This window comes from Mauremys reevesii, linkage group 22, assembly GCF_016161935.1.
Source record: "Mauremys reevesii isolate NIE-2019 linkage group 22, ASM1616193v1, whole genome shotgun sequence".
In the NCBI taxonomy this organism is placed as follows: Eukaryota; Metazoa; Chordata; order Testudines; family Geoemydidae; genus Mauremys; species Mauremys reevesii.
In genome coordinates, this window is record NC_052644.1 from 9,707,028 (window position 1) to 9,718,531 (window position 11,504).

Consider the following 11,504-nt stretch of genomic DNA (forward strand, 5'->3'; position numbering starts at 1 on the left):
CAGAGCTGTGGGGGACATCACAGGTTCAGGGGTAATTATCTGCGGTGCAGATTATCCAGCATGGTTGAGCTACGAGCCCAACAAAGTGACCTGGGTTTGTAGTCCCCAGGAGCAGCTACAAGTTCGGTTTGACACCAAGTCCCACAGCTGGGATCCATGCTTACCCAGTGCCCCATTGTGCCAGGGAGGGGTGGGGGATCAGAGCGATCAGAGTGGGGAGAGGGCCTCTAACTGTACGCCACACATCACCCTCTGCAGCGCGTGCTCCCTAGCTCAGCTCTGGGGAATTGTGAGAGTCACTGACTGTGAGGAGAGAGCCCCATACCCTGCAGAACAGACCTTTTATCAGCCAGTGGGAGGACTGGGGTGAGCCCAGACTGCACCTACTACTGTGTTCCCAACCTGCTCCCTTCAGTACAGGCCCATGGCAAAATGCTGGGGCACAGGAACTCAGATGGGGAACCAGGGACTGTGCTGAAAGCTTCCTAATCCACTCCCTGCAGCACCCACCATGACAGAAGACATGAGGCTTACCTGAGCACACAACACCAGCATCTTCTACGTGGTTACAGTTATGCTCTCCCCAAGGCCTAGCTCTGCATACGGAGAGGGCGGCTTCTGTCCCTGTGCAGTGTACCTCATGCAGCCAGATACGGTCAGTTCCCTGTCCAAACCGAGACCCATGTGGGGCTGATAACGCCGTTCCACAGCCCAGCTGCCTGCACACGACTCTGGCCTCAGTTAAATCCCAGCTGTCATCACACACGGTTCCCCATTGCTGGTTGTGAAGCACCTCGACTCTCCCAGCGCAGCGACTTGGGCCATTCACAAGTCGGAGTTGAGTCACTACTGAAATGCCTGAGTGTGCAAACACCCCAAGGGAATAAACATTCAGGGAGGTTCCTGTGCATGTGATCACTAGGGACACTGGAGAATGTAGCGCTTCCCACTTACAGGTCCGCATAACAGATACCCATCAAGGGCTCACTCCCCACCACTGACATGCTGCCACCTCTGGGGTGAATCAGGACAGCTGAGAGACATGGTAGGCAAAGTTGGCCCAGCTGTTTATGCAGGAAATGGGAAAGAATTAGGCATCTCCCATGCACTACAGGTCTCAAACCCAGGTCCACGAGAGGTTGCCGAACTACAGCCTTACCTGTCACGTCATGGTGAAATGAGGGAATAGTAGCTAATCACCCACCAGCAGAGACCCACCCACCATGTGCAGATGACTAGAAGCAAACTGCTGATTGGACACCTCCAGGTGTAAAGCTTCCTGTTCCCATCCTACCCCTTGTCTGAGCAACTTGTTGTTAAGGCTGCTGCTGGCCAGACACCAGGGACCAGGTTCCTGCTTCCTCGCCCGATTCCTGCTCCTTGCTCCCGTTACCACCCCTAGTTCCTGGCTCCTGCTGCCTGGCCCTGTGCCTGCTCCTTGCTCCCATTACTGCCCCTTGTTCCTACTTCCTCACCCTAACTCCAGAGACCAACTCTGACTGTGGCTTGACCTTGGACAAGGCTTCAGACTCTTTTTCCGTCTTTCATATTTTCTGTGATTTCCAACCGTGATCCTGATGCCACCTTGTCTTTGACAACGAGGCCACACCACCGTGTTACTTGCCCTGACAGTGTCCAATCCCATCTACTCCAAGGGTAACATATAGCTAAGTTGCCAATTTCCCGGGACACTGGGTTCAGGAGCCTGATGCTTGGTAAAGTGACCACGGTTCCCAGTGAACAGCTACTGGCTCCAGCTGAGACTGAATGTGACTGGTGGCACCAATGGCCACAGAGTGTCAGATTGTGCCATAGCTTGGCACTGGGACTGGAGCAAGCAGAGATGGGGGAAGGTCTCTCACAGGGACACATACACCTCTCCCTGCAGCAGAGCCCCCCAGTCCTTCTCTGGGACACTGGAGTCAGCACTGGCTCAGACAGGAAAGCAGGGACTGTGCTGAAAGCTTCCCAGCCTGTTCCAGGCAGCAGTCCCAGTGATGTGACTGAGGAGGGTTACCTGAGCACACAACACTGGCATCTTCTCCATGGTGACAGTTATTCTCTCCCAAAGGCCAAGCCCTGCAATCGGCGAGGACAGCTTCTGTCCCTGTGCAGTTAACTTCATCCATCCAGATGGTGTCAGAACCTCTCCCAAAGTGAGCCTCCCCTGGGGCTAATAATGCTGACCCACAGCCCAGCTGCCTGCACACGACTCCAGCATCAGTTAAGTCCCAGCCATCATCACACACGGTTCCCCACTGGTGGTTATGAAGCACCTCGACTCTCCCAGCGCAGCGATTGGGGCCGTTCACCAGTTGGAGAGGACCTGGGTCTGGAATGTTGGAGTCTGCAAATGCAATAAAAACTCAAGAATATTCCTGTGCATCTGATCACAAGCGATGCTGATGACTGTATCACCTACTGCTGATGGGTGTGACTGGGTTGGCCTCCTACCACAGCCACTGCATGCCAAGGGCTCACTCCCCACCACTGACATGCTGCCACTTCGGGATGGGACAGGACAGCTGAAAGTCATGGCTCAGAAATATGGTGACCGTGCATGACAGGAAGTAGGGGGAAATGTTCATCCGGTTAGAGCTGTGGGGGACATCACAGGTTCAGGGGTAATTATCTGTGGTGCAGATTATCCAGCATGGTTGAGCTAGGAGCCCAACAAAGTGACCTGGGTTTGTAGTCCCCAGGAGCAGCTACAAGCTCGGTTTGACACCAAGTCCCACAGCTGGGATCCATGCTTACCAGCACCCCACTGTGCCAGGGAGGGGTGGTGGATCAGAGCTATCAGAGCAGGGAGAGGGCCTCTCACTGTGCCCCACACATCACCCTCTGCAGCTCGAGGTGCCTAGCTCAGCTCTGAGGTATTGTGAGTGTCTCTGACTGTGAGGAGAGAGTCCTGTACCCTGCAGCACAATCCTTTTATCAGACAACAAGAGGACTGGGGTGAGCCCAGACTGCTAGGGGAGAGCATCCCCTACTGTGTTCCCAAACTGCTCCCTTCAGTACAGGCCCATGGCACAATGCTGGGGCACAGGAACTCAGATGGGGAACCAGGGACTGTGCTGAAAGCTTCCTAATCCACTCCCTTCAGCACCCACCGTGACAGAAGACATGAGGCTTACCTGAGCACACAACACCAGCATCTTCTACGTGGTTACAGTTATGCTCTCCCCAAGGCCTAGCCCTGCATTCGGAGAGGGCAGCTTCTGTCCCTGTGCAGTTTACCTTATGCAGCCAGATACGGTCAGTTCCCTGTCCAAACTGAGACCCACGTGGGGCTGATAACGCCGTCCCACAGCCCAGCTGCCTGCACACGACTCTGGCCTCAGTTAAATCCCAGCTGTCATCACACACGGTTCCCCATTGCTGGTTGTGAAGCACCTCGACTCTCCCAGCGCAGCGACTTGGGCCATTCACAAGTTGGAGCTGAGCCACTGCTGAAATGCCTGAGTCTGCAAACACCCCAAGGGAATAAACATTCAGGGAAGTTCCTGTGCATGTGATCATTAGTGACACTGGAGAATGTAGCGCTTCCCACTTACAGGTCCGCATAACAGATACCCATCAAGGGCTCACTCCCCACCACTGACATGCTGCCACCTCTGGGGTGAATCAGGACAGCTGAGAGACATGGTAGGCAAAGTTGGCCCAGCTGTTTATGCAGGAAATGGGAAAGAATTAGTCATCTCCCATGCACTACAGGTCTCAAACCCAGATCCATGAGAGGTTGCCGAACTACTGCCTTACCTGTCACATCATGGTGAAATGAGGGAATAGTAGCTAATGGCCCACCAGCAGAGGCCCACCCACCATTTGCAGATGACTAGAAGCAAACTGGTGATTGGACACCTCCAGGTGTAAAACTTCCTATTCCCATCCTACCCCTTGTCTGAGCAATTCATTGTTAAGGCTGCTGCTGGCCAGACCCCAGGGACCAGGTTCCTGTTTCCTCGCCCGGTTCCTGCTCCTTGCTCCCATTACCACCCCTAGTTCCTGGCTCCTGCTGCCTGGCCCTGTGCCTGCTCCTTGCTCCCATTACTGCCCCTTGTTCCTGCTTCCTCACCCTAACTCTGGAGACCAACTCTGACTGTGGCTTGACCTTGGACAAGGCTTCAGACTCTGTTTCTGTCTTTCATATTTTCTGTGATTTCCAACCGTGATCCTGATGCCACCTTGTCTTTGACAACTAGGCCACACCACTGTGTTACTGGCCCTGACAGTGTCCAATCTCCTCGCCAAGGGTAACATATAGCTAAGTTGCCAATTTCCCGGGACACTGGGTTCAGGAGCCTGATGCTTGGTAAAGTGACCACGGTTCCCAGTGAACAGCTACAGGCTCCAGCTGACACTGAATGTGACTGGTGGCACCAATGGCCACAGAGTGCCAGACTGTGCCATAGCTTGGCACTGGGACTGGAGCAAGCAGAGATGGGGGAAGGTCTCTCACAGGGACACATACACCGCTCCCTGCAGCAGAGCCCCCCAGCCCCTCCCTGGGACACTGGAGTCAGCACTGGCTCAGACAGGAAAGCAGGGACTGTGCTGAAAGCTTCCCAGCCTGTTCCAGGCAGCAGTCCCAGTGATGTGACTGAGAAGGGTTACCTGAGCACACAACACTGGCATCTTCTCCATGGTGACAGTTATTCTCTCCCAAAGGCCGAGCCCTGCAATCGGCGAGGACAGCTTCTGTCCCTGTGCAGTTAACCTCATCCATCCAGATGGTGTCAGAACCTCTCCAAAATGAGCCCTCCCCGAGGCTAATAACGCCGTCCTACAGCCCAGCTGCCTGCACACGACTCCAGCATCAGTTAAGTCCCAGCCATCATCACACACGTTTCTCCACTGCTTGCTGTGAAGCACCTCGACCCTCCCAGCGCAGCGACTCGGGCCATTCACCAGTTGGAGCTGAGTTAGTTCGGGGATGCCTGAGTCTGCAAACACCCGAAGGCGATAAACACTCAGGGATGGGCTAGAGGAAAGGAACATGGGATTTTTCTCCTACCATTTACTGTGGCTCCCTTTCAGTTTCAGTGTGGCAGATTGGCTGGCTCAGCGGGGATGGGAATGGGACACTGCGGGGTTCCTCTCGAGAGGTCAGCAGCTGTGATCCAGCCCCAGGCAGAGGGGAATGGCTGACTCGTGGGATGGAGAATGGGAAACAGGCTCTTTTCTCCGAGGGGACACTGGCCAGTGCAGTCTGTGCGAGGGGGATGAGCTGATGCAGTGCACTGGGGGAAGGAGACCTGGAGCTTTTCCCCTGGAGGGCACAAGTTCCCATTTGGCTCCAGCTCAGGCTGGGGCAGCGGCTGGCGTTGGGGGAACAGGCACTTGGGCTTTCACATCTGGGGCCCTGGGTCCAAGCTGGTAGTGAGTGGAAGTCGCAGCCACTGCAGCTCTCTGATGCCCAAAATGTAAAATGAGCTGCTGGGGTTAATTCCCCTCCATGACAGGACAAGTGTGCACAAGCCAGGCCAGCCCTCAGTCTGAGCTGCTCCCAGCCGAGGGGCAAAGGGCGTAATGGTGAGGAGATTGAACTGCCCTATGTCCCTGCCTGGGCTCCCTCCCCGTTTGTGCCCCAATGACCCTGCCTGACCAGAGCCAACAGCAGCAGCCTCGAGGAGCTGTAGTTCTGCTCCCCCAAAGCCTCCACTGGCCCTGACTGGGGCTGACTCGGCTCCTCTATATTCCACACACAGACAGTGCCAGCCCCATGCTGAACTGAGCACCCTCCTGTGGTGACAGTCTGCCTTGCTAACAATTCACTGATGGGGAAAACTGAGGCACATAGTGAGGCTGAGTCCACAGGGTGAGTCTGGCAGAGGCAGGATTTGAACCCAGATCTCCAACTCCACATTTGAACCACTAGTTTAAATAAACTTAACTCTGCTCTTTCCCACCCCATATTTATGAGATAGCTGCACACAGAGCTGCACCCTGCAACATGCAGCCCGCACCCTCTGCGTATGTTCATATTTACCTGCCATGGGGAGTCCTGTCATGGAAGCTGAAAGAAAGCAAAGACATGAGGTAAGTCTCTATCTCTATGACTGGACACTTCAGGGATCTCCAAACACTGGCTGACGTAAGCAGTGGCCAGAGTGAGCTCTCCCCTGCCATCTGTTGATGCACTAGGAGAAAAGGTCTCAGCTGCAGGTCATATTTCAGTGATCCTAGTTATTGACTCTCAGGGAGCTGGATTGCCTACACCAATGGGAGAACCTCTCCCATCGGCATTGGTAGCATCTACACTGTAATGTTTCCAGTGCATATGAGCCCTAAGTAGCCGGCAAAATACAAGACGTGGTGAGTGACGTGAGAACCAGTGACACTGCACCAGCCCTTCCAAACCGAGCCACCTGCTTTCACACTGCCTGCATCGCTGAAGGGCCCACACACCCTGCTCCCCTCAGGCCTGGCTGGGGCTAGTCTCCCCACACCCTGGAGTGTGACAGCCCCACAAGCCCTGTCATGGGATGCAAAAGTGCATTATGCTGCTCAGCCACTAGGTGGTGATGTGTGTAAAATACCTTATGTTAAGCCAGAGGTGGGAAAACTATGGCCTGCAGGCCACATCCGGCCCATGGGACCCTCCTGCCGGCCCCTGAGCTCCTGCCCCGGCCCCTCCCCTGCTGTTCCCCCTTCCCCGCAGCCTCAGCTCACCCCGCCGGCAGCACAATGCTCTGGGTGGCGGGGCTGCGAGCTCCTGGGGCAGCGCAGCTGCAGAGCCCAGCCTGACCCGGTGCTTTGTGCTGCGCGGTGGCGTGAGCAGCCTCCAGTGCTCCGGGCAGCACGGTAAGGGGGCAGGGAGCGGGGGGGGGGTTGGATAGAGGGCAGGGGAGCTCAGGTTGGTGGGCAGAAGGTAGGGGTGTGGATAGGGGTCGGTGCGGTCAGAGAGCAGGGAACAGCGGGGTTGCTTGTGGACAGGAGTCCCGGAGGGCAGTCAGGAAGGAGCGGTGGGGTTGGATGAGGTGGCGGGGGCAGTCAGGGGCAGGGGTTCCAGGGGCAGTCAGGGGACAGGGAGAAGGGGTGGTTGGATGGGGCAGGGGTGCCGGGGGCAGTCAGGAATGTGAGGAGGGGTTGGATGTGACAGCGGGGGGCAGTCAGGGGTGGGAGTTCCGGGGGCAGTCAGGCGAGAGGGAGCAGGTGTGTGTGTGGATGGGGCAGAGGTTACAGGGGGGCCGTCAGGGTGCGAGAAGTGGGGGGGCAGATAGGGGCAGGGGCTGGGCCATGTCTGGCTGTTTGAGGAGGCACAGCCTCCGCTTACCGGCCCGCCATACAATTTCCGCCACCCGATGTGGCCTTCAGGCCAAAATGTTTGCCTGCCCCTGTTTTAAGCTGATATCAGCCACGCCTGGCAGAGCATTAAAGGATCGTGGTGTGTAAAAGCAAGCTCTGTGACCAGTCCATGTCTGGTACAGAAGAACAGAACATGGCGTGTGGAGTAAATTAAGAACATAAACAGAAGGAAAAAAGCTACACAGTATGCAGGATCTCATCACCAGGCCACTCTTCAGTGCCCCAGAGAACTTCAGCTTTCACAAACTTCACCATGGACAGACTGGAAACAAGATTTCACATTGCTGCCAAGCTGCACAAGGAAACTGGAGACATGCAGGTATCGTCTTTTATGTAGGCTATGGGAAGGAGGCAGAGCATATCTTTAAATCCTTTGACTTTACTGAAGACAGTCACAAAGGTGACTATGAAAGGGATCTGGCTATGTTTGATGCATACTTCAGAGAAATGCGGCTTATGCAGAAGCTTCTTTCAACCAGAGAACTCAAAAACCAGGGGAAAGTTTCAAATGTTTTATAAAAGCTCCACATATATTGGGTGAAAACTGTGATTTCAGGAATGTAAAGGTTGAAATAACCCAATAACCAGCCTGTGCGGGCTAACAGATAAAAAAATTTCACAGCAGCTACATCTGAAAAGACATTTAACTCTAGCTCCAGCTGTTCAAATAACAAACCAGTCTGAATTAGTCAAACAACAGAACAAAAGCCAGGAGCAAATTGATAAACCGGAAACTAGCTATGGCTTAGCTTAGGCTATGTCTACACTAGCACTTGCTGTGGTATAACTTATGGCGCTTAGGGGTGTGAAACCCCCCGCCCCCCGAGCGATGTAAGTTACACTGACCTAAGCATCAGTGTGGACAGCACTATGTGGGCAGAAGAAGCTTTCCCACCGATGTAGCTACTGCCGCTTATGGGGCTGGAGTAGTTAAGCCAAGTGGAGAGCTCTCCCGTCAGCTCAAGTGGTTACATTAGAGAGCTTGGCACAGCTGCCTTACCTTGCTGTAAACTCTGGTGTAGCTCTTAGAAGCTATAAACAGATACTTCAGTATTAAAGGTCATTACCGTAAAAGGTCTGAGGCAGGGAGAGAGAATACCCAGGCTAAGAGGGACAGACTACATACGTCAGGTGCGGAAAAGGTCCTATCCCAAGAGTTGATACATGTCTAGCCAGAGGCACATGGGTAATATTTGCATGAAATATGGACATTTTGCAGCTCTTTGCAGCACCAGAGCAGTTAGGGAGCCACTTCAGATTACAGACAATCCAGAGCCGTTGTTTCTGGGATCCATCGCTTGTGTTGACATGGAGCCTGTCTGGAGAGTGAAACTGAATGTTCATGGCAAGACACTTGACTGTAAAACCGACTCAGGAGCTAACGTTTCAGGCATCTCAGAAGGGACTTAGAATCCTCTTCAACCTCTCTGTGACAGGGTGGGGTGTTCCCATCTAGAGCGGGTGAGTGCACCCCAGTCTTCAAGCTGTCTGTTGTCTCAAGACAATGTGGCCCAGTGGATAAAGTCAATAAGGTTGCCCTTGTCCGTAGGATAGTGAGGCCCAGTGACCTGAGCCCATAGGATTGCCCTGAGCTGCAGGACAGAAAGGTCTAGTGGCCTGAGACAATAAGGTTTGCCCTGGTCCATGGGGCAGTAAGGCCTTGAGGCCAGAGCCAATGGCTTGTCCTAATCCTCAGGGCAGGAAGGCTTATTGGTTGGAGTGGGGATTTGTCTGCCTCCCAGAAGTGAGTGGCGGCCATTGTAGGGGGACCTTCGCTCTCCCTGCTCCACTGGGTCCCAGCCCAGGACAATGGTAGTGGCGAATAGACTCGCCACTTCATCATTTGGGATCCACTTGATACGCGCTGACTGCTGTAGGAACAATGGCTAGTCCTTTCCTGGGCTACTTCCTACTGTGACTCCTGCAGTCTTGTTGTAGACATCCTCTGGGTCTCTGGTCTCCCTAGGCTGTGCTGCTCCCAGTGGCTCCTACCTTCGAGTGGTGTCCTCAAGTACCTAAGCATCTCGGTACCTCTGGGTCCTGCAGTCTGGGACTTTGAGAGGAGTGAGTCCTTCCTCTCCAGCGGTCTGCCCTGACTGAGCTGTGCTGCTCCCTTTTATAGAAGCGCTACACTTGGCACATGCCAGGTAGGGACATGGGGGCGTGGCCTCTTCCGCCCACGGTGAGGAATTAACCCTTCCCCATCCAGTTCAGGGTGAGTGCACCCTGTCACATCCTCCCATAGCTGAAGTCACCTGAGGGCTGTGCCTAGCCCTGGAGGTACTCTTAAATGCATGGGCCAGTTCACCACAGAAACAACTTACTAAGACAAAAGCTTTGCATTCAGAGTGCATGGGATCAAAGAACCACAGGCCATCAACCTTCTCAGCAGCAGCTTGTCAACCACGATGGGCCTAGTGAGAAAGGTGGAAGAACTCACTGGAACAGTTGATGCTATAACACAAAATCAACCTGCAGAAGTCTTTGCCAGAGGATGTTGTGAAGGACCAAACCATAACAGGGATCAAAAGAGAACTAGATAAGTTCATGGAGGATAGGTCCACCAAAGACTATTAGCCAGGATGGGCAGAGATGGTATCCATAGCCTCTTTTTGCCAGAAGCTGTGAATGGGTGACAGGGGATGGATCATTCGATGACTACCTGTTCTGTTCATTCCCTCAGGGGCACCTGGCATTGGACACTGTTGGAAGACAAGATACCGGGCTAGATGGACCATTGCTCTGATCTAGTATGGCTGTTCTTATGTTCTTATGTTCTTAGGCTTTTGAAAGGAAATCCAATACAAATCAACTTAAGAGACATTGCTGAACTGTACAGTGTACAAATATTTCTACCAGAGAGACCTTGCAGAGACTAGCTGCAGATTTATGGAAATTCAGAGGCCGTCATTACCTCAGCACCACAGGGCCCTGAGCTCGGCCTACAGTGCTGCCGTAACATGAATTCTTGTGTTTGCATAATAAATAATGTTTAAGAAATGAAGCGTCAAACTCTGAACAAACACAGTGAGAGCAGGACAGGAGTTAGGTCATTTGGGGCGATTATTTGGAATCCTGTGTGCAGTTCTGGTCACCTGCATGCAAGACAGATGGATTCAGATGGGACCAGGTGCAGAGAAGGGCTGCTAGGACGGTCGGGGCATGGAGGCTGGTCAGACAAGAGGGGATTGGCCAGTTTAGCTGGCACAGCAGAGGCTGAGCAGGGATCTGGTTGCTCTGTATGAATCCATCATGGGACCCCCAGGGAGTGAGAAGAGCTACTCATGGAATCATAGGAGATTAGGGTTGGAAGATATCTCAGGAGATCATCTAGTCCAACCCCTATTCAAAGCAGGATTAATTCCAAATAAAGTGAAAGGAAATTGTTGGCACAAGAACAAGTGGGAATAAACTGTCCAGGAGTCATGTTAGGCTGAGAGAAGAAGGTTCGGGAACAGCCTCCTAATGGGTGAGGGGAGAACCCGCTAACTCATGTGAAGATGGCGCTGGATAAGTATGTGACTAGGATTATATGACGCACTCTGTGTCCCGTGTTCCTAAAGAGACCAGCCCAGGGTGGCTGGGAAATACCTCCAGGAGTCAGAGACATGCCAGTTTCTTTTTACTCTTTTAACACTTAACAAAAGTTAAACGAATTGTATTGTAAAATCATACATCCGGCTAGATAGATCCTGGTATCATCCCCCTCCCCCCCCACTCTATCCACTAGACCCCATTCTCCTTCCCAAGGCAGGAATATACCCCACATGTCCTGGCTCCCAGCCCCTCTGCTCTATCCACTAGACCCCATTCCACTTCCCAAGACAGACTAGACTCCAGGAGTCCTGGCTCCCAGGACACAGCTATGCCGTGTCTGATGGGTGGGACTGGAGAATCACAGGATGCCCCCAGGGCTATTCAAAGCCAGAGAAAAGGGAAAAGGCCACTCACCCCAAAACCAGGCCAGGAGGATGGGGATCCTTGCGTTCCTAGCTCCCGTGCAGGCAGCCGAGCTCCTGCCAAGGGGGTGTCCAGCTGGGAGCAGGAGGCACCCGGGAAACCCCATGTTCATAGCACAGTCCTTGTGGGGCAGTGTGGCCAGGCGTTAGGGCAGGCGATCGTCCTTGTGAGAGTGGCAGGCTGAACTCCGTGTGATGGTCACAGGCTGAGAGGCTGGAGAGATGGGGCAGGCA

The 11,504-nt window shown here is 53.7% G+C and overlaps 1 protein-coding gene across 1 annotated transcript in view; it reads right to left on the minus strand.

Annotated features, from left to right (window-relative positions):
* The window catches only part of LOC120388838 (deleted in malignant brain tumors 1 protein-like), a 30,669-nt gene extending 19,165 nt beyond the window's left edge, over positions 1-11,504 (minus strand). The window contains exons 1-5 of the mRNA XM_039510931.1: positions 11,263-11,504; positions 5,993-6,019; positions 3,138-3,467; positions 2,018-2,347; positions 535-858 (exon numbers count right to left, since the gene is read on the minus strand). Of these exons, the coding sequence (XP_039366865.1) occupies positions 535-858; positions 2,018-2,347; positions 3,138-3,467; positions 5,993-6,019; positions 11,263-11,383 (1,132 nt within the window). The 5' untranslated portion in view covers positions 11,384-11,504. The remainder of the gene's footprint in view (positions 1-534; positions 859-2,017; positions 2,348-3,137; positions 3,468-5,992; positions 6,020-11,262) is intronic.